Source organism: Somniosus microcephalus, chromosome 1 (genome assembly GCF_052327205.1).
Source record: "Somniosus microcephalus isolate GS21.2 chromosome 1, FLI_Smic_1.0, whole genome shotgun sequence".
NCBI lineage: Eukaryota > Metazoa > Chordata > Chondrichthyes > Squaliformes > Somniosidae > Somniosus > Somniosus microcephalus.
Window position 1 is genome coordinate 261,366,719 of NC_140987.1, and position 24,010 is coordinate 261,390,728.

Genomic DNA, 24,010 nt, shown 5'->3' on the forward strand with positions numbered 1-24,010 from the left:
GCGCAGCAGCACCTGGGCACAGTGCAGGGGAAACTCAAGTGGAGAGGATCATATGCCCATATTGGAGGCTGCCCAATTATCCTACCATTTACATTAATGGAAATAGGTTGGTGTGCAATCTTCCCCTCCTGATTTTTCTCTCTGCTGCATCCAGGCAATGTTTTATGCCCAGGTGCTTCAAAATTAAAATCTACCTCCAATGGGTTAAGGATGCACAGGGAAGCCGAGGCAAGAATAAGATGACTGCTGTGCAGTGGAATGTAGCCTTTACATATGAGAAACCTTTTATATGTGTGTACTGAGGAAAATAAAGTATTGATCCTGTTGCAACAGACAAATGTGAATGGAACAGATTGTACTTTTTAAAAAAAACACAAAACTGAATTGTGTCTGTGCTGTCAGGAGGTTTTAATTTAACACTCCTGAAGCACTTGCTTCCTTGTATGAGTCACACTGCACATCTGCATTGCTAACAGCAAACAAAAGGAGCCAGTCATCATCAGATCATGCATAAACCTCAACTATGGCAATTATTTTGCATCAGATCTAAATACAAGGATGACATTTGCATTTCACTTGGTTAATATTTTCCTAATTACAAATTACTCTTTCCTCCATTTCCCCCCCCCCCCCCCCACAGTATTTTTAAATCATCCTTCTATGGAGCGCACACTAACTTATCAATGCGAAAACTTTTTCTGTAGCTTCTTATACTAAAGATGCTTATTGTTTATTCCATCATGCCATCCTTTCATCGTTCATTATCTTACACCTCAGGACAGTCAACTCTTGCAAATCACAGACCAGTTTTAATAGCTGCAATGAGGGCAAAAAGTACATTTTGTATACACGTTATACCCAACCCTGTCAGAGGTACAAATAACTTGCATTTACTCAGCTCCTATCTCCCAGAACTATCCCAAATCTTAACATACTATGAACTACTTTGATGTGCAGTTGCTGCTGTTGCAGTCATTTTACATGCAGCAAGATCACACCAACAGCAGTGAAATGAATGGCTGAGTCATTTTATAGGTGATGTTTGAAGAAGGAATGTTGACCAGGACCCCAGGAGAACTCCCTGCTGCTTTTCAAATGGTGTCATGGGTACTGTACTGTCTACCTGAAGCACTAGAACAGGTAGCCAGAGTCTTCTCATCCCATGGATGGCTCTACCAGTAATGCAGCACTCCCTCAGGACTGCACTGAACTTTTAGCCTAGATTTTAGGGCTAATTCTATGACCCCCAACAAGAAGCTGTGTTCAAAGGGAGAATGGGGTGGAGCTGGAGCTATAACATTGTCGTTCAGACTCAATGACCCACATTTCCTGAGTGTGTAAATCTATGCTGGGGTTGGGCTTGAATCCACAAACATTTGATCCAGAGTAGAGTGATAGAAGTGCAAGGGTCGAATGTTTATTGTGATGTTCTCTATGCATTCAGTGGCCAAATACTCAACTAACAGTAAGAGGAAACTTGCCTCATTCTGGTTTGGGTTTGGATCACAGGTAATGTGCTAATACACTCTGCCAACCAACCCTCCCAGCAGCTAAGATATGCTAATATCTCTCCCCGATTCTCAGGCATAGCACAGCACTACAGTCCTGATATTTAAAAAAATTTGCTGGAAACGCTCAGCAGGTTAGGCAACATCTGTTTCAGGTTGATGCCCATTTGTCAGGGCTCTGATGAAAGGTCATCGACCTGAAACATCAACCGTACCTTCCCCTCTCCACAGATGCTGCCTGACCTGCTGAGTGTTTACAGCATTTTCTATTTCTATTTAAGATTTATAGCATATGCAGTATTTTGCTTTAAAAAAAAAAAAAAAAAAATCCTGGTTCCTGGGCAAAAAATTAAACTCATTCTAAATAATAACAAATTAGCTTGGTGCCATTGAGGTGGTCATGTAGTTTTGAGACCCGAATACTTAAAGTGATGGACATTCTTCTTTCAAAAGGTTATTTTAGTAATTTCCAAGCAGTCCCTTTGATCATGGTTGAACAGAAGTTTAGAGAGTGGGGCTGTATTGTACAAGAAGACCTGAATGGAAGAGTGACAATGGGTAGATAGTCCTAGGGGTGCTGGGAAGGTATGTAATGACAAGTCATTGTTTGCATCTGGAATCCACCTGTTGTAATGACTGCCTGACTGAGAGAATCCAAATTTGGAGATGTGTTCTAAACTCCTCCATCCTAACTTTGCAATATATCCTGTTTAAATAAAGAAAAGAAACTGAGTAACAAGGGAAGTTGTTTTGAATGGAATTTTCTTTCAACATTGGAATGCTTACAGAAAGCTGCAATACTTTGGGATGAGCTTTGCAATGATTCTGTACCTACTGCCTCAATGGCAGCTAAGGAACAAGTAGGAGCAATCATTCATACAAGATTATAATTTCATATCATTTATTTACTACATTTCATTTACACAACTTCAACATGACATTAAGGAGAAAGTTAAACTGGACCTCGGTCCAACATCATGAATGTAAATGGTAATTACCATAAAAGGGTTCAGCATACATATGAAAGATAATCTAATATTTTAATTGGTAACACAATAGAATACATTGTGTTGGTTAAATCCGTCAATGCTTAAATTTACATAGCATAACTATCAAGTTAAAACTGATCTTGAAGAAAAACAGAACATCGCTTTAAAAGAATATGAGGCGAGTCTGCCCATCAATTCTTCCAGGAACCTTTTCATAGGCTAGTCGTCTTTTCTTCGCTTCTGGTAAAATTCTGTAATGCGGTTCTAATAATTGAAAAAAGAAAGGCCATGAAAAGATGCTAGGACTCTGAAATTATGTCGTGGGATACCAGTGTATGAATGCTTAAACCATCTGGCTGAAGCTTTCTCCACTGTTTTAGCAGAGGTGTTAGCCCATTAAATTTTAATTCCTCCATTAAAACAGTAAAGAGCAGAATTTAAACAAGCCTGTTAACTGTTTGTATGCTCAAATCCCAAGGTATAAATTCAGAGACTAGTAAAATGCTGTCAAGGCTGTCTCTGATATCGCAAACCTGAAAGTTTTGATGAGCTTGTTATGTAAATGCACACCACTGCAGCCACTGAGTTCTGTCTCGCTGCAGTCATCTGTTAATATAGGTAAACTGAAAATGCTGCCAAAATCCTGCTATATTTATGCCAGCCTGAGGTGTCTGATAGAACTGTAAGTAAAACTACTTTCAAATACTCAATAGAGCATCTTGAACATTATACCATTTTAAGCAACATAGTTCACAACCTATCTAGGCCGTGCATATCCAAGTACTCCTCATGTTGTATCCAATGTATATTCTGTGCCCCTTCTTACAAACACAGTTTCCTCTTACCTGATTAAGCAACCGGGTGTGCTTTTTCACAAACAATCTGACTTTGTTCTCAACTGTAGGTCTTGTGACAGTCTCCATTTTAATTCTAGTCCCACATTACAACAGCGACTCCACTTCAAAAAAAGTGCTTCATTGACTGTAAAGTGCTTTGAAACGTCCGGTGGTCGTGAAAGGCACTATATAAATGCAAGTCTTTCTTTTTAGTTACTTCAAAATCCTTCATTTTTCCCGCTATACTATTAAAAATCTTGCATATGTCACTTTCTGTCCCCAAACCTTAATTCTTGTGCCACACTTTTATAATGGAAGAATTCATATGTAAACATTTACAACGAGGAAACCCAATCTAAGCATATCAACATTTTGCTGTAACCTTTTGCTGCCATACGTTGTTGAACTAATCAAATCACTCAAAATACTGTGTGGGGAAAAAATACAATTTTTTCCTCCGTAACCGAAATTGCTAATGTCCAAAGTAAGGTTGTAAACAAAATATAAAAATACATATTTTGCAGTAACACGATTACATTTACTCATTAAAGTGTCTGTTGTGTCTTTAATACCTCCATCAAAGATTTTACTTCAAGCTAACAGACTATCTCAAAGGCCTGGACTGCAACTGGATATTTTTACCTCAACTATTGGACAGAGCTTTCAACCAGGTGTGCTTTCTCAGCATTGTACTTTGCAGAATTTCCCAGCATGTAACATGTGCGTTCTAAGTATATGTGGTTTGCAGAATTTCCCAGCATGTAACGTGTGCGTTAAGTATATGTGGTTTGCAGAATTTTCCAGCATGAAGGTCACCTCATCCTGTGAGGATTTAAGTGTTTCTTTCATTTTTACCAAAGACTTCCCAAAGAAACTGGCTTTAATGTTACTCAGCAACAAGGAGTAAAATTGCTCAACATGACTTGATGTGTTTGTTTTTACCTGCCAGGAAATTGGCCTTGCAGGAAACTAATGAAACTAATTGAAAGTGTAGCTGCTGGATTCACATATCGGAGATTCTAGCCTGCAAATGTAGGATTGTGCAAATGTAAGTTTGTGAAAAACTACTACTCTACAATGTGCCTTAACCACAGACTCCGAGGAACAATCTTTACTGTAGGAGTGAGCTATCTAATTCCTTCACAAACCAGCCTTGTGGCCTCTCCAATGCAAAGTCTGAAATGCAAATATGTATTTGCTTAGCACAGATACCACTGTTCAAAGCCACTAACAGGTATGATATAAAAATTTACGCCTGGTACAGTACCAAAAATGAACTTACTAGATGGCCCAGTAGCTCTAGTGGGGGAGTGCTGGGCTTTTATTTTGAAGGTCTGAGTTTGAATCCTAATCTCAAATGTTCAAATGCAAGTTTTGCTGGCTCTCAACTAAACCTCTAAACCAGTGTTACTAAAATTTAGCAACAGTCATAATGCTAAAAGTTCAAGGTGATGATGCGTGTATTTTGAGGAATAGGACTCCTTGATCAACTGAGACAAGGCACAAGAGGTTCTTGTCTCAGCTGATGAAGGGAGCCAATAACCACTGTTGTACAGATGTTCTGGATTTCCTGCCCTTGTAACTTAAAGTGATAGATAATTGAAGGAGTAAATAGTAATCCATTATGTAACTTACTTTTCTTATTTTATTTTACAAACTTACTTTGAACTCAATACTTGGCAGAAACTGAAAATAGACAAATACCAGCCTTTGACTGCTCTCCAAGAAGAATATAAACATTAATCTCAAATACTTCAGAATAGATGTGCAGTCGCTTGCCCTACATTGATCCAGTGTGTTCACATTTGATAATTCAACCAATAAATTTTTAACTCTTTCACAAGTCTCCCTACTTGCCAGAGGGTAGCAGCATAGAAATACAACAGACCATTTAGAAAGATGTTGCTTATTAATAGATTAAGCCAAAGTTCTGTTTCTATGGAAGATAAAGAAAATAGTCTTGATATCCTTGGAATTGTCCTTCCCGAGGTGCGGTTCCCAAAACTGAACGCAGTACTCCAGATGGGATCTGACCAAGGCTCTATACAACTGAAGCATAACTTCCCTTTATATTCCAACCTCCTTGACATAAAGGAGGTCACCATTTAAAAAATACTCCAATATATCTTTTAGATCCAAAGTGAATGATCTCACACTTGCTCACATTAAACTCCATTTGCCATAGTTTTGCTGACTCACTTACTCTGTCTATGTCCCTTTGCAACTTCCTGCACCCACGAATTACAGTCCCTCCTAATTTCGAGTATAACCAAGTTTGCAGATGACAACGCTTTATTCCTTCATCCAAGTCATTAATAAATATGGTGAAAAGTTGAGGCACCAGAATAAATCCCTGGGGAACACCACATCCTGCCAAATCTTGAGTACATACCCTTTATAACAACAGAAAATGCTGGAAGCACTCAGCAGGCCAGGCAGCATCCGTGGAGAGAGAAACAAGAGTTAACGTTTCAGGTCTGGGACCCTTCATCAGAACTGAAATGTTAACACTGTTTCTCCACGGATGCAGCCTGGTCTGCTGAGTGCTTCCAGCATCTTCTGTTATTTCAGATTTCCAGCATCCGCAGTATTTTGCTATTACATACCCTTTAACCCTGCTCTCTGTCTCCTACCTCCTGACCAATTTCCAACCCAAGTCAAAAAGCTACCTCCAATTCCATGCGCTATCATTTTTGCCAATAATCTTTTGTATGGAACCTTATCGAATGCCTTCTGGAAGTCCACATAGATATTATCCATAGACATTCCTTTATCTACCTTATTAGTGACCTCCTCAAAACATTCAACTAAATTAGTCAGACATGACTTCCCTTCATCAAAGCCACGCTGGCTCTCCAATCAGCTCATATTTGCTCACGTGCTTAGTGACTATCCTTAATGACAGATTCTAGTAGCTTGCCCACAACTGATGTTAAACTGACAGGCATGTAGTTCTTTAGTTTCTCTCTCCCACCCTTGTTAAATAATAGTGTCATTAGCAATTTTCCAGTCTAACAGAACAATTTCTGAATCAAGAGAGCTTTGAAAGATTATAACTAACATTTCTGCAATTTCTGACCTACTTCCTTTTAATAACCTGGGGTGAAAACCATCAGGAGATTTATCTATCCCAAGACCCATTAATTTCTCCATTACCATTTTTCTTACTGCAATTACAAAAAGTTCCTCCTCTTGATTTATTTTTAGTTTCCCTTCTAACACTGATATTTTATCCTCTTCCTCTACTGTGAAAACAGATACAAAGTATTTGTTTAATAAATCTGCCATTTCCTCGTTATCTATTACTGTATCACCTGCGTCTGTCTTTAATGAGCCCACATCTCCCTTAGCCACACTCTTAATATATTCATTAAAACTTTTACTATTAGCAAGGAAGTATATGTAGATCTGCCAATTTTCATATATTACTAGCAAATCTCCAGCAGCCCAGCTTCTGGTAATTCAGAGGATACACTGTTTTATAAGAACAAGGAGAATTATACCATGTAACGCAATTCATTATTCTGCTGTTAAAGCGTAGGTTTGTGTGTCCCTTTAACTGTTTTGATTTCTTGAAATGAATACTCGGGCCACTTACAGGTCAGACTGGCTTTTTTAAATGCTGAAGATCACAAAGGTTTACTAATTTTGTAAGTAAACTTAAACTCAAGTTATTTAGAATTTAATTATTATTTGGTCAGGAACTTTAAAGATTGTGAAGTCACTGTCACTTTCTGCCGTGGGTCAAAAGCAGCCAGCATTATCGGGTTTTTTTCTAAGATAGTTCAAGGTGATAGTTTCCCATTTGCAACTAAATTTGTGAAGGAGAATGCTTCCTCTCCATTCTCCAGAAACTTTAAAATACTAAAAGTCTTCCATTGTTAGTCAGGAGGTTCCTAAGTTAGCCCAGTGAATCCTTGAACCCATTAAGGAAATCTCACCTCTGTTCTAAGTAAACCCAGCTGTGAACCAGACTGGCTAAGAAAGGACTTAAGAAAGCACTTGCACATGTATATACATCGAGAACAAGCCAAGGGAACTATAGCTTAATGTCGGTGGTAAGAAAAATAATGGAATCCTTAATCAAAGATGTAACAGAATAACATCTAGAAACTGAAAATATGTCAGCATGGATTCTAAAAGGGAAGGTCAAGCATGAACAACCTCATTGAATTCTTTGAAGAAGTAACAGAAAGGGTAGATAAGGGTAATGCAGTAGATGCAATATATTTGGATTTCCAAAGCGCCTTCGATAAGGTACCGCATAATAGACTCATAACTAAGGTCAGAACACGTGGAGTCAGGGGACAAGTAGCAGATTGGATAGCAAACTGGTTACAAAACAGTAAACAGAGGAGTAGGGGTTAAAGGTAGTTCCTCGGATTGGCAAATGGTGGGAAGTGGTGTTCCACAAAGATCGGTGCTGGGACCACTGTTGTTCTCCATTTATATAAACGATTTGGACCCGGGAATTGGAAGTACAATTTCAAAATTTGCGGGTGACAGCAAATTGGGGGGTGTAGTTAATACAGAGGAGGACTGCGGAAAAATACAGGAAGACATTAAAAAACTTGCAGAATGGGCGTGTAATTGGCAAATGAACTTCAATATAGATAAGTGCAAGGTAATACACTTGGGTAGGAAGGATAAGGAGGCTACTCCTTGGAAAATAAGTGTCTAAATGGGGTAGAGGAACAGGGATCTGGGGGTACAGATACACAGATCACCAAAAGTAGTGACGCAGGTTAATAAGGCCATAAAAAAAGCAAACAAAGCACTGGGGTTCATTTCTGGAGGGATATAATTGAAAAGCAGAGAAGTTATATATAACTTGTATAGAACCTTGGTTAGACCTCACTTGGAGTACTGTGAACAGTTGTGATCTTCATATTAAAAAAAGGATATAGAGGCATGAGAGAAGGTGAAAAGATTTACTAGAATGATACCAGAACTGAGAGGTTATACCCATCAGGAAAGATTGAATAGACTGGGGCTCTTTTCTCTGGAAAAGAGAAGTCTAAGGGGTGACCCAATAGAGGTCTTCAAGATTATGAGAGGGTTTGATAGGGTAGACGTAGAGAAGATGTTTCCACTTGCAGGCAAGACCAGAACTAGGGGCCATAAATATAAGATAATCACTAATAAATCCAATAGGGAATGCAGGAGAAACTTCTTTACCCAGAGAGAAAGAAAAAAGACTTGTATTTTTATAGCGCCTTTCACGACCACCGGATGTCCCAAAGCGCTTTATAGCCAATGAAGTACTTTTTAAAGTAGAGTCACTGCTGTAATGTAGGAAACGCAGCAGCCAATTTGCACACAGCAAGCTTCCACAAACAGCAATGTGATAATGACCAGATAATCTGCTTTGGTGATGTTGATTGAGGGATAAATATTGGCCAGGACCGGGGAGAACTCCCCTGCTCTTCTTCAAAATAGTGGCATAGGATCTTTTACGTCCGCCTGAGAGCAGATGGGACCTCGGTTTAATGTCTCATCGGCACCTCTGACATTACAGCACTCCCTCAGTACTATACTGGAGAGTGGTTAGAATGTGGATCTCACTTTCACAGTCAATAGTTGAGGTGACTAGCATAGATAAACTCTTGAGGGAGAAAGGAATAGAAGGATATGTTGATGGGGTGAGATGAAGAGGAGTGGGTGAAGGCTCATGTGGAGCATAAACATCGACATGGACCTGTTGGGCCGAATAACCTGTTTCTGTGTTGTAAATACTTTGTGTGTGTATACCGTATCACATCTTTAGGAAATCCCAAAGTGCTTCACAGCCAGTGTGGTGCAGCTACTGTTGATATGTAGGCAAACATGCCAGCCAATTTACACACAGCTAAGACTCAGGAAAGAGCAAAATGAATGCCAGATAATAGGTTAGAAATCTGACAAACCCATTCAGCGTGATGGAACTGTGGCGGGGCTGACTCTATGCCATATCCTGGGGAGGGAGAAGAGGGTCATTAGAATATTTGGGGCAGATGCCTATACCTGTAGCAAACACTAGAGGTATCCACCCCACTGAGCAACTGCAACTCAGAGCAGCACCCTCCTGCTCTGAGGGTGGTCTAGGCTCAAATCAAGCTGAAGTAAATTGGCAACACTTTTTAATTATTCTCCTTGGGGAACAGATGACTCTTGGGAAATTCAGTAGGCCCACAACAGAACCTATGCCTGCTCTCAGCAGATATGTACCACTGGTCCTATTAGGTTTGTGCTAGGTGAACCTCCTTTGGTAGCCCAGGAACACTTCCAGACACGCCCCCATGGTTGCTCTGTAATGTTACAGCGGCAGACCCAAGAAGCGTCTTCAATGAGGTAGAAACCCAGCAGATTGTGTCTCTCCAACCCCCCGCAAGAATCACACTCCAGTCCTGCCGCCCCGGGTCATGGTGGTGTTTGATGAAGGAGGAATGTTAGGCATACGAAATCCATTCTCCTCTTCAAAAAGTTCCACCTGAGCTGGCAGACAGGGTCTTAGTATACTGTTTCATCTGAAGATGGGGAAATTTAGAAATCTAAAGAGAACGGTCAAGGCAATAGAGCAGTGTAAAAATAAGCAGAGTGTGACAGGAAGGGATAGAAAGTTTAATGGTAGCAGTGCAGCAGAGAATAAGGTCAAAGCAGGAAATAATGGTAAAACATTTAAATTAAAGGCTCTTTATCTGAATGCACGAAGCATTTGTAACAAGATAGACGAACTAGTGGCACAAATAGAGATAAATGGCTTTGATCTAATAGCCATTAGAGACGTGGTTGCAAGGTGGCCAAGGTTGAGAACTAAATGTTCCAGGGTACTTGACGTTTCAAAAAGACAGGCACAATGGAAAAGGAGGGGGAGTAGCCCTGGTAATAAAGGATGACATAAGGACAGTAGCGAGAAAGGATCTCGGCTCGGAAGATCAGGAAGTAGAATCAGTATGGGTGGAGATAAGGAATAACAAGGGGCAGATAACACTGGTAGGAGTAGTATATAGGCCCCCTAACAGTAGCTATACCGTTGGACGGAATATTAATCAAGAAATGGTAGGAGCTTGCAACAAAGGTAATGCAATAATTTTGGGGGACTTTAATCTTCAAAACTTGTTACCTACAGAAAAGTCTAAATGCATTAAAAATGATTTTCCCAACATTTCCTTACCTCTGAAACTCACCAGTGCACCATTGGATCCTTTACACTACTTCTGCAGCTGTCATCAATGCATAAACATTACAGCAGACTCTCAACACGCCACACTTACCTGCGTGGTGTCCGGACGTCGGGAAGCCTGCAGCAGAAGTGTCAAAATTGGAAAGTCCCTGGTAACTGCCTGTTAACAACCAGGTAACAAGCAGTTAAGTGACTATAATCCTCTTCCCGCCGCTAGGTGTCGGGTCCATGCGCAAATCGGGGACCTGACACTTGGGAAGATTGATTGGAAGCGGGTTTCCGACCTGCTGTCAATCTTTGCGATTTTGCCGGATGTCCCGCCTCCAAACCCGCCCCAAGTGCCGGCAAAATTCCGACCAAAGCGTCTGCAAAGGGATATAGAGAGACTAAGTAAGTGGGCAGTAAGGTGGCAGATGGAGGATAATGTAGGGAAATGTGAGGTTATTCACTTTGGTAGGAAGAATAGAAAAACAGAATATTTTTTAAATGGTGAGAAACTTTCAAATGTTGGTGTTCAGAGAGATTTGGGTGTCCTCGTGCAAGAAACACAGAAAGCTAGCATGCAGGTGCAGCAAGCAATAAGGAAGGCAAATGGCATGTTGGCCTTTATTTCAAGGGGGTTGGAGTATAAGAGTAAGGAAGTCTTGCTACAATTGTACAGGGCCTTGGTGAGACCACACCTGGAGTGCTGTGCACAGTTTTGGTCTCCTTATCTAAGGAAGGATATACTTGCCTTGGAGGCAGTGCAACACAGGTTCATTAGATTGATTCGTGGGATGAGAGGGCTGTCCTATGATGAGAGATTGTGTAGAATGGGCCTATACTCTCTGGAGTTTAGAAGAATGAGAGGTGATCTCATTGAAACATACAAGATTCTGAAGGGGATTGACAGGGTAGATGCTGAGAGGTTGTTTCCCCTGGCTGGAGAACTTGGGGGCATAATCTCAGGATAAGGGGTAGGCCATTTAAGACTGAGATGAGGAGGAAATTTTCACTCAAAGGGTTGTGAATCTTTGTAATTCTCTGCCCCAGAGGGCTGTGAATGCTGAGTCTTTGAGTATATTTAAGGCTGAGATTGATAGATTTTTGGACTCATGGGGAATCAAGGGCGGGAAAGTGCAGTTGAGGTCGATGATCAGCCATGATCTTATTGAATGGCGGAGCAGGCTCAAAGGACCGAATGGCCTACTCCTGCTCCTAGTTCTTATGTTCGTATTTTAAGCTGAGTAGGATAGTTTTTAAAACTGTACTTAAGCAACTTGAAGATCATGGCTAGGAATGCAGATTTCCCTACAGTGGGATTGGGTTGGAGATCAGGGATGGGGGGGGGGTGGTGTTGGTCTGGGTGGTAGTGGTGGTGGAGAGGTGGCAGTAATGGGGGAAGCAGAGAGCAGGGAGGAAATGTGCCACTGCAAGAGGCAGGCAGCCTAAGGCCATCATGCGTTCCTGGCCATGATTAGGAATCAGCTTTAAGTTACTTAAGTGCATTTTTAAAAGCTGCCCTGCATAAGACCACTGCAGGGCAGTCCTGGGCTTTGATAGCTCTGGGGTGATCTTGTGCTTTGGTAGCATTGTGGTAGATCAGCTGAGATTTGGCAGCATGGGGTGTAATGATCAGTAACCTGTCATTCTGGAATGGTACACTAGGTGGTGCTGTATGTATATGAGTGGGCTACCCATGATGCACTAGGCTACCCACAAGGCAGCAGTCAAGATGGAGGCCTCTACAGATACTGTACCTAGTCCACATGTGCTCAATAAAGTGTCTAACAAAAGCTAGCTGTTCTTAATAAAAATGACTAGTTATTAATGAACATAACATGGTACCAGGATTGGTAAGATCTGCTGAATATTGTGCAACGCGACATGGAGAATTTGAAGCCACCAGAGCGTTTGAAACTCACAGGAAATGTCGACTACAATTGGCAGACTTTTAAACAACAATTCGAACTCTACATTGCTGCCATCGGGTACGGTATGAAGCCAGACGCAAGGAAAATAGCGTTGCTGCTCACAGTTGCAGGCCCACAGGCGATAGAGGTATTTAATACATTTCTTTTTAATCCAGAGGAGAACAGAGAAAAATTAGACGATGTGCTAAAGAAGTTTGATACACATTGTTCTCCCAAAAAGAATGAAACCTATGAGAGGTACATCTTCCGTTCTCGGACACAGCAGCAAAATGAGACTTTTGATAGCTTTTTGACTGATCTGAAACTGAAAGCACAGACATGTAATTTCTCTGAGCTGAAAGCATCCATGATTCGTGACCAGATTGTGTTTGGTATTCATGATAAAAAAAGTCAGGGAATGTCTGTTGAGAGAAACCGAACTAACATTGGAAATTGCTGTGAAAATATGCCAAGCTAGCGAGCTAGCTCAAAAGCATGCCAAGACTTTCAGTGAAATCAATGATGATGCATTTGCAGTAAGTGCTGCTGTCGGTGCTGTGTCCTACAAGGGGAAGAAACATGGGCAGAACAGAAGTGAAAAGCAATCGGAGGAAGAAAATTTTAATTGTAAACGCTGTGGTTACAAACACCAGTTAAAACAATGTCCAGCGTTTGGAAAAATGTGCACAAAATGTCATGGAAAGAATCACTTTGCCAAACAATGCTTTTCAAAAGTAAAAACTAAGAAAGGGCAACGAGTTAATGTAATTGAGGACACTGATTTAAGTGAGACATGTTTTGTAGGAATGGTGTCATGTGACAATATCAAAAAGGATACAGAAAATGTGCAGCCCTCAGGAATTAACAATGTTGAACATAAAGTTAATGCAGTAAAAGAGGACAAATGGATGATCCCACTGCAGGTAAATGGAGCATTAGTTACATTGAAACTAGACACTGGGGCAAAAGCAAACTTAATCAGTATGAGTGACATTAACAATATGAAAGAAAAGCCCAAAATACAGAAGAAGTCAGTACTACTGAAGGACTATAATGGACAGAAAATAGATAGCTTAGGTGTATGCAGACTTAAAGTGACAGTCAAAGACAAAGTGCATCATCTCATGTGTTCTGTTGTGGCTGAAGGACTTGATTCACTACTGGGTGACAAAGCTTGTGAGGACTTAGAACTGGTCAAGAGAGTCTACCGTATAAACTGTGCCATAAGCAGACCAGATGACTCGGTGGATTCTGTAGTGAATAATTTCCAGGATGTGTTCAAAGGATTTGGAGTTCTACCATTCACTTACAAGATCCAGCTAAAGGGGGATGCTCAGCCAGTGGTACATGCTCCACGAAGAGTTCCAGCACCCCTGTGTGACCGGCTGAAGAATGAACTGGACAGAATGACCACACTAGGAGTCATCAGGAAAGTCGAAGAGCCAACAGACTGGGTTAACTCCATGGTATGTGTAAAGAAAAAGAACAATGATCTAAGAATATGCATGGATCCAAAGGACTTAAATGCAAACATAAAACGTGAACACTACCAGATTCCCAAGCGAGAAGAAATCACCAGTGAAATGTCAGGTGCCAGATACTTTACGAAGCTCGATGCCTCACAAGGATTTTGGCAACTAAAACTGGATGAAGAGAGCACCAAATACTGTACCTTCAACACACTATTTGGCAGGTATTGTTTCCTCAGAATGCCTTTCGGGATAATATCTGCATCTGAAATCTTTCATAGAGCGATGGAACACATAATTGAAGGTCTGGAAGGAGTTCGGGTCTATGTTGATGACATCATCATCTGGGGCTCCACATTGAAAGAACACAATGAGAGACTGACTAAAGTGCTACAGAGCATACGCCGGAATGGACTGAAGCTCAACAAAGCCAAGTGTCAGTTTGGCATCCAGGAAGTCACTTTCCTAGGAGATAATCTATCTGGTAAAGGAATAGAGCCAGATATGGAAAAAAGTAAACGCCATACTCAAAATGCCCCGACCCACTGACAAAAAAGGAGTGCTACGCATCATGGGGATGATAAACTTCATTGGAAAGTTCATTCCTAACTTGTCAGCCAAGACAGCCTGTCTGCGAGACCTGCTACGTAAAACAAATGAGTTCGCATGGACAGAAAGACATGAACAAGAGTGGATAAACCTCAAAACAGTGCTGACAACCACACCTGTACTCACCTTCTTTGACCTAACAAAAAGAATCAAAGTGTCAACGGATGCATCAAAAGATGGCCTAGGTGCGGTCTTGCTACAAGCAGAGGGTAAAGATTGGAAGCCTGTTGCCTATGCCTCCAGGTCTATGACTGATACTGAGTGTCGATACACCCAGATTGAAAAGGAATGTCTAGGCTTGGTAGTTGGACTAGAAAAGTTTCATGGCTACATATATGGACTTCCCACCTTCACAGTTGAGACAGACCACAGCCCACTGGTTGCCATCATAAAAAAGAACCTGAATGAGATGTCTCCAAGGATTCAACGACTCATGATGAAGCTGCAAAGATATGACTTTGAACTGATCTACACACCAGGCAAATACATAGTGTTAGCAGATGCACTATCCCGAGCACCCACAATGAGTCATGTGAGCTCTACTGAAGAAGACGTGGATGTTCATGTGAGTATGGTCACTGCTGTGCTGCCCGTGTCAGACACAAAATCAAAGCAAATAGCAGAAGAAACAGTAAAAGATACAGTATTACAAACAGTAATAGAGAACATTCATCATGGTTGGCCAAAAGGTTCCTGTCCAAAATATTTTCACATAAGGTCAGAATTGAGTGTCGCAAGTGGACTATTACTAAAACAGAACAGAATAGTCATTCCACAGGCTCTACGTCAAGACATGCTCAAAAGGATTCATGAGGGACACCTCGGAATTGAAAAATGCAAAAGGAGAGCAAGAGACACTGTTTATTGGCCTGGCATAAATAAGGACATTGAGAACATGATAGGCAAATGTGAGACATGTCAGAAACACCAAAACAAACAAGCAAAGGAACCAATGATAGTAGCTGACATACCAACAGCACCAGGGCAAAAGGTTCGTATGGACCTTTTTCATTTAAATGGTAAAGACTATCTAATAGTGATTGACTACTATTCTAACTATCCTGAGATGGCGCTGCTCTCAAGCACCACAGCAAGCAGTGTCATAATGCATGTGAAATCCATCTTCACCAGACATGGAATTCCCAGGATTGCCGTTAGCGACAATGGTCCGTGCTTCAACTGTAAGGAGTGGCAACAGTTTGCAGCACATTATGACTTTCAGCACATCACATCCAGTCCTTTGTATGCTCAGTCAAATGGTAAGGCAGAGAAAGGTGTTCAAGTTCTCAAGCAGCTACTGAAGAAAGCGACAGAAAGCAAGTCTGATCCTTATCTCGCCCTGCTGAGCTACCGAGCCTCACCTTTAGACTGTGGTTCTTCACCTGCTGAACTACTAATGGGTCGCAAGTTGCGCACCACGCTACCCTGCTGTGCAAAAGAACAGCAAAGTGAGGAACTGAGACAGAGACTTCAACTGTTAAAGCTGAAACAGAAATCATACTATGACAAGTCATCCAAAACTCTAAAACCATTGACAAAGGATGATGTTGTCAGGATTGAGGATCCAGATGCATGGAACAGGAAAGTTACAGTTCTTGAGGAAGTAGGACCAAGGTCATACACTGTTAGAACTGAGGAAGGACAGATTCTCAGGAGGAACCGCCGTTCCCTCCTAAAAACACAAGAGACTATCGAAGAGCAAATCGATGACAATGCCGCAACTGAATCTTATCACTCACCACCAGAACAATCTAACACAAATACACATACAGGCTCTCATAAAAACACATCAGACTTACCTGTGCTGAGAAGATCCACACGCGAAGTAAAAAAGCCTGATAGACTTAATCTTTGAGTACAAAGAAAACTACATTGAAAATGTATTGACTGTTGAAGATGTTTATGTTGTTATTGATTGATATTGATTGATACAGGCCTAGAAATTCATTAAGGCGCTGCCAGCTTTGCGCCCAGTTAACGCCTAAAGGGTGATTTTGCGCCAAAAATGAGTTTGCGCAGATATTCAGCGCAGCGGTATTGGCAGCGGTAGCCGTTAGCGCTGTGCCGGCACCGATGACGTCATCGGTGTGCGCAGTGCCCCGGTTCCGCCCCGAAACCGCGCCGATCCCCATATTTAGTTGCGGCCGCCTCCTCCGAAGCGGCCGCAAACAGCGACCAGAAAACGGGGCCGTCCTGCTGCCCTAGTGGGACGCTTTAAAGCGGAAGGTGCGGCCGGCCGCTTTTGCGGCGACCGCCTGCCCGCACCTCCTTCCCCGGCCTCCTCCACCCCCCCCTCGCGGCATTGCCGGCTGCTTTCCGCGAGCCCGGCACTTCTCCGTGGTGCCGGGCTCATTTGCCGGCACTATCCAGCGGCGATCTCCCCGTTGCAGGCAGCTCCCCCTTAAGAGAAGGAGGAGGCCTGCAGTACCGCAGCCTGCCGCTGCGCAGCGCCTGGCGCAGCGGCGCCAAGAGCGCTGATATTCAGTGTCAGCGCACCAAGCGGAGGCGGGCACACCCTGGTATAGCGCCCGCTTCCGAATTGGGGCGCTAACAATGAATATCTGACGATCGCTATAGGCTTCCCGCCCAGCGCTAACTTTTGGGTGCTAGGCAGCTGGCGGGGCCATAGTGAATTTCTAGGCCACTGTACCTAGTCCACATGTGCTCAATAAAGTGTCTAGCAAAAGCTAGCTGTTCTTAATAAAAACGACTAGTTATTAATGAACATAACATGGGGGTTGTCCTTTGGTCTGCCATCACTCTGAAAGGGGAACTTGGGCTTTGGCAGAATTACAGAAGAACCGGAGGCTTGGCAGAACTGGGGAGGGGTAAAATGTGGAGTTTTGCTCATTAATGGTTTCCTAGTGTCTGTCAGCAACGAGGAGGGCCCTGGGTCTGGCAGCACTGGTTGGTACGTTTCTAGGAGATGTCTGCAAACACTGAATTCAGTGTTTTATGACTGGTTCCTGCACACGGCCACTTCTGCCCATCCCAGTTTATGTTGAACTGGCAGTTTGAGGCAGGCGGGGGAGGGGGGGGGGTATTCTTAAGATAACCCATTACAATCCACAATTAGCTCCAACAGGCCCAGTGGGAATTACACCTGTGAAATACATATTTTCTGATGTTTTTATTTTGATTTAAAACCTTACTAAACATTAGAAACTCCAGTTACTGAGAAAAAATGACAAAACAGAAAGAGGTAAAGACAGTTAAAGTGGGAGATATGCAGACACACGATTACAATAAGACAAGACACATTTTATTTTTGAGAGCAACATCAAGATTATCAACTTTCATAAAAGTAAATAAAGTACTTACCTGGTGAAGTTGCTGAATATGTATAAAATGCTGCTGTATCAGATAAAGATTCCTCTATGCTAGTTGAAGGTGACCTTATCCACTCATTCACTTTAGTCCCAGCATACTGTCTTTTTCTTCTTCTAATTGATTCATGATTGAAGGCCGGCTCTTCTACAATTTCACTGCAAAAATCATTTGCTTTAAGGGGAAAATAAGCACTACTACAAATGTCAGCCGTGTCAACACATGTATACTCACTATTAAGTGAGTCATAATCTGTAAATTTAGATTTAACGTATGCCATCTGTTCATGATTAGTCCCTACAGCTCTATTACGTTGGTGACAGAGAGGTTCACTGAATGGATAAAATGAATCATCCAAACGTTTTCCAGATAAGGCTGGGAAAACCTGATGAGAGAGTACTGGGTGATGTGTCTCGACCAGTTCCTTCTGCATTGTTGTAAGGTCATTCGCCTCGTCTCTCAACTCATAGTGAAGAGCACCCACATCTTGCTGAGGAAAGAAGCCATACTGTGTGTTACTGCTTGCTTTTATGCCCATCACCTCTTTTGCTCTTTTTTGGTACTTATGTCCTGTAGTGTATGTGTGCTCACCCAAGTAAAACTGTTCCACTGAAGGCATTTTGCTCTTTTCAAAATAAATGTCAGTCTCCCCAAGATCTGAGCTATTCTTTAATGCTGAATGACTCAGATGATCAAATAACTTGTTGCTCAGTGGTTCAATTTGGTGAGAATTTACAATGGAAACACCGATCCCAGAGCCTGTAGTGTCCTGATACTGCACTTCAACATTATAACCAGAACTTTCAAGATGGTGAAGTAGAGCATCTTTCTCATTTATCAGATTTTCTGCCATTTGCCTCACTTTTGATTGCATGTGATTATTCAACTGGTAGCATGGTGAAAGGGTAGCAGCCCTGGCTTCAAACACTGGCCTGAAATTCTGAGGTTGTGCATCCGAGAAAACGTTCCCAGACTTCCATTGATCCCTTGGTCTCTGAACATTAGTCATTTCCAGACCTTCTGATTCTTCAGGTCTATCTTTGGTAGAGTGAATACTCCTCAATATTTCATAGTCTGTGTAGAGCTGATGGTCAACCATTTCAGACATGGGAGGTGTGAAGCTTAACACAGCATTTTCAGAAGACAATTCCTCTTGCGATTTTCTTGATTCCTGAGATGAGCTAAGCCTATGCAATGCAGTGATCTCACTGAAAAGCTAGAACAACAATTTTCATTAAAATACATTGGATGAAGAATAAGCGAGTTTCAAGGAAATTAAAATATACAATGGAACCATAGGGAACATCTTAATCACAACATGGACCAGAGTGGTCTGTCACCTGATTCCTAACGTTTGTGTAGTTGTCTTTAAATTGCCTGTTGGCATTTTTGTTACTTTTGTGTAATGCTATTTTCAAAAATCTACCAATTATATTATCACAAAAAGTAAAAGAAAATTGCTAGCAGGAAAGAAAGTAGCCTGTGTGGTTTACAATATCCTGGCTCTTGGTAGTTCTTTTGGGTGATTTGTTCTCAAACAGAAAATATCAGTCTAGACATAAAGACTACTTTGGATGGTATTAACATAAGTTAGTTAGCATATTCCAACATATGTTTAAGATATCAGTAAATATTTTACACTGGTAGAATAAAAACATCAATTGTGCCAATTATTATGGGTAGGGGTAATATAATTAACTTATATATTGTAAATTTCAAACTGTTACATGTTATTCACCTTTGATGGTATAAATCACGCTGGATTAGGCCTTAATCTACATTTTCAGACTAAAATCAATACAAGCAAAATTATTTTTCTGTCATTTTGTTCTATCAACAGTTTACAGAGCACTGGCGATGAGCTTTGGCATTGGAATGATAGCACTCTAATTGGAGGCCTGCTGTGGCAAAGCCTTGAAATAAATTGAGATCTCTGAAAGGCAACTTTATACAGTAATATAGAGGATATTTGCTGGTTTTGCACCAGAAAGGTGAGCAGATTGTTAGAGCTAATCCTCTTTGACAATTGTGCCAATTCAACAACATAATATTGTGCAAAATGGCATTGCCAGACTGCAATCTGGCATGGACATTGTTAAAAGCCTGAAGAAGCAGCTCCATATCCTCCTTCAACAGGTTGTAATGAAGACTCAGCATCTGTCTCTTGGTGTTGCTGTACACCACCTGCCCCCTACGCCGCTCTGTTTCCACAGACCCTAAAAATGAACCCGTGAAAGATCTAGCAATAGTTGAAAGGTCTTTCTATTATTTGCAAGAATAGTGTGGACATTATTCCCTTACTGTTTCATTAATATCATCATGCAAGAACTGGTTTGGTTTCAGGGATGGATGCATCTGAGCTCAATGAAGCAACTCGTACGTGGGACATGAAGGATGCTGGCAAGGCACAGATTACTGCCACACATTTCTGAGAGGTACAGAATAATTGATGTAGTTCAAGTTCAGCACAGCATAGGACATAGGACTTGATCCACGTAAATCAATGACTTCACAAGTTAAACAAGACATTTGCGTAAATTTTGCGAGGCCTCATGCTATCTGCTGGGAAGGCCTTGCACAATGCCAGTGCATGTCAGACAATCAAGGCAGTGCACCCATAGTATTCCAATACGTGCTGGCTGCAAGCTGATGGCAAGGAGCCTTGCAAAATTTACCCTATGAGTAATCCTTTCAAACTATTTGTATTCTAGCAACAGCTTGGCCTAGAAATTCAGTTTGCACAGTTTTGGGGCGCTAAAGTCGGGCGTTCGGTAAATTTAGCGCCCGCCGGAAACTGCAGGCAACCGCGCCGAAATTCAGTGGATTTGGCCAAGAGTTTTGGCGAGCGCTGAAACCGGCGTTGCAATGCTCGGTTCCGGCGCTAAACCGGCGCTGCGGCCTGATAACGGCGATGCCGGGCGCAGCGCAGGTGCGGTCATGTGTTGCTTGACAGCAGACACCCTGACGCCGGCCTGCTCTTAAAGGGGGAAGGGTCAACTTTGACTGCTGCCACGCCCTGCACACTGGAGCCCTGCTGCTAGGCCTCAACAGTGCTGGTGGGACAAAATAGCGCCAGAACAGATGGAGATGGCCCGTGAAAGAGCCCAGCGCTTCTCAGACCATGCACTGAGGGTGCTGATTGATGCTGTCCAGGAGAGAAGACCCATCTTGTGCCCGGACAATGGCAGAAAGGCTCCCAGGAGAGAGTTCAGGAAAGCCTGGAGGAGCATCGCACGCAGGGTCTCCTCAAACTCAGATGTGCCCAGGACTGCGGACCAGTGCCGCAAAAAGTTCAATGACCTCTGTCGGCTGGTGAAGGTGAGTACCCTTTCCACTGTCCTCCTCATCCTTGCATGTGAGCCTCACACTATGGGCAAAGGGACCTCAAAGGCATAATGGGCAGCCCTCCTCACGCAGCAATGCCACTGGCATGATCATCAGCAGCACTTTCTGCACTGACCACACTGGCCAGGCTATTCCACCATGGGAGGCAGTACACACAGCAACAGGGCACCACACTGTACTTAGAGTCCGTCCTTTCTCTTGCAGGCCAAGCTGGCAAGAAATGCGCGCAGCCGGCTGGAGACCGGTGGTGGACGGCCCCACTACCAGGCTTTAAGTGCTCTGGAGGAGAGCGTCGCTGGACTCCTGCGTCCCCGGGTGACTGGCCCTGTAGCCATCGGGGATGCGGACCCTGTGCTGGAAGCCACTGGTAAGGAGATGACCGCTTGCAGCTCTCTCGTTGCCCTAGTGCTTCCGATCTAAATCCTTTCCCACTGACGGACAAATGCGCATAATGCCACCGCTCAGGCGTCCCTCGCTGACGCCCTGTCCTCACTTTAAAGCTACTCTTGTGCCTTCCTGCTTTCAGCTGCTGAGGAGGAGGTGGTCCCTGAGGCGCCGGGTGCCAGGCCCTTGGAGGAGGAGGACGTCCAGGATGAGGAGGAAGCCGGGCCATCGGGCGAGCCCTCAGCCGTGCCAGGGGATGGCAATGAAGGGGGGACGTCTGGCATGCAGGAGAGCCAGGGGGAGGTGTTGCAGGGGAGGGCAGATCCTGCTTGCAGTGGGGTCCAGGCAGGCGGCAGGGGTCGGGCAGCTCGGCCGGCTTCTCCCCAGCTGCAGAGTCCTCTCTCCAGTCCGGAGAGTGGCCTCGGCCAGGAGGTGCGCCTCCTGCAAGAGATCTCGGTGGCGTCTGACCGGCGCCACCATGAGTTCATGGGGGTTGTGCAGCAGATGCCGCACGCCATCGAGTCCCTGGCTCAGAGTGTGGCAGCATTCGGCCAATCACAGGCCAGGGGGGTGGAGCAACTGGCCGCAGCGCACGCCAGGGGGGTCGAACTACTCGCGGCACTGCAGGAGGAGAGTCGCCAGAGAGGTGGTTCCTTCGACACACTGTCACAGCAGCTGGAGGCACATACCCGGGCAGTGCGGTCACTGACTTCTGCCACACTCGCTTTGACGCAGAGGCGTCGCACCCGCACCCGCCGCCCTGCTGCAACACAGCGGGCTGGCCTCCAGCACATAGCTGCGCCAGCTGAACTGCCAGGCCGGACGACTGCCACTGTGTCTGCGGAGCCTCGCGCGCCTGGCAGCAGCCAGCTTGCCCCCCTTGGAGCCTCCGACACTGCCACTCCCCCAGCCAGGGTGCGAGGAGCTGCTGCTGCCACTGATGCTGGCCAGCCACAGCCGAACCAGTCAGCAGCCGGCCCCTCCCGGGACGTGCGTCGTGTTGGCCGACCCCCAAAGGCATCTGTCGCGACGCATGGGGGCCCTCATGAGCCTTCCCCCAGCCTTGAGGCCGCCACAGGGCCCACATTGAGGCGGAGCAGCAGGCCGGGCAGGGCCGGGGAAGGCTCTCTAAGGACTCGCCCTCTCGGCACAGCCGCTAGAGTGTGGTCTCTGCGGCATTGTATATATGGGGGGGATTGTGTTTTGGGGGCTGATTTTTGTGGATGGCCGAAATTGAAGGCATTTTTTGTTTTTATGGGGGTCTTTCTGTTGGCGAGGGGGGCCCTTTTTTTGTTACGGCCAATGTTGAAGGCCATGTGGATGGCCAACTTTTGTTAGTCCTCCCCAGGTTGGGGGAGTGACATATGTTTGTGACTGTTTTTTGGGTGTGTTCTGTGTTTTTGAGTTTCATGTGGGAAGGGGCCTCAGTTTGTTAAATAAAGGTTTATATTTATTCAGCTTGTCCAGGTGTCATGTTTCAAGTGTTTGCTGCGTTAACCGGCTGACGGCTTCCTGAGCGGCTGCCTTCAGGTGCGCTCATTCCCACAGGCCATTCCCTCACAGCGGGCCTAGAAGTGTCGAGCAATAAGCCCCCGGCGTACGGCCCTTGGGCCTTCTGGCCCCCTCCTGGCCTGCTCCTCCTCCTCCTCCCCCTCCTCCTCCTGATGGTCCTCCTGCTCGTCCTCCTCAGGTGGTGGTGCAATGTCAGGTGGCAGTGCCTGCGTCCGGCGGATAGCCAGGTTGTGCAGCATGCAGCACACGACGACGAACTGGGACACTCTATCCGGCGAATACTGTAGAGAGCCGCCGGAGCGATCCAGGCAGCGGAAGCGTTGCTTGAGGACGCCTATGGTTTGCTCTATGACGTTCCTTGTTGCTTGATGGCTTTCATTGTATGAGTCCTCCGCTGGGGTCCTGGGCGCGCGGAGCAGGGTCATGAGCCATGTGCACAAAGGGTAGCCCTTGTCCCCGATAAGCCATCCCCTTGGTGGAGGCTGTGCCTGGAACATGTCAGCCACAGTAGTCTGGCGCAGGATAAAAGCATCGTGGCTGCTTCCTGGGAAGCGGGCATTTACAGCTAGGATGCGCTGCCTGTGGTCACACACCAGCTGCACATTGAGGGAATGGTAGCCCTTGCGGTTGCGGTAAACCTCGGGATTGTCTATAGGTGCCCGCATAGCCACATGCGTGCAGTCAATGGCGCCCTGCACCATGGGGAAGCCCGCGATCCTGCCAAATCCCACTGCACGCTGCTGCTGCCTCTGTTGGGTCATGGGGAAGGAGATGAACTGGTGTCTCCTCGCGAACAGTGCATCGGTGACCTGCCGGATGCAGCGATGTACGGCGAACTGGGAGATGTTCGCGATGTCCCCAGCAGCGGCTTGGAACGAGCCGTTTGCATAAAAGCTGAGAGCCACCGTGACCTTCACTTCCACCGAGAGAGACGTCCTGGACATGAGCTGTGGCTGCAAATCTGCGTGAAGCAGCTG

At 44.3% G+C, this 24,010-nt stretch overlaps 1 protein-coding gene across 1 annotated transcript in view; it reads right to left on the reverse strand.

Annotated features, from left to right (window-relative positions):
- Window positions 1–2,369: 2,369 nt before the first annotated feature.
- The window catches only part of LOC147124777 (uncharacterized), a 42,227-nt gene continuing 20,586 nt past the window's right edge, over window positions 2,370–24,010 (reverse strand). Inside the window, exons 6-7 of the mRNA XM_085984424.1 lie at window positions 17,787–19,008; window positions 2,370–2,761 (exon numbers count right to left, since the gene is read on the reverse strand). Coding sequence (XP_085840550.1) covers window positions 2,661–2,761; window positions 17,787–19,008 — 1,323 coding nt within the window. The 3' untranslated portion in view covers window positions 2,370–2,660. The remainder of the gene's footprint in view (window positions 2,762–17,786; window positions 19,009–24,010) is intronic.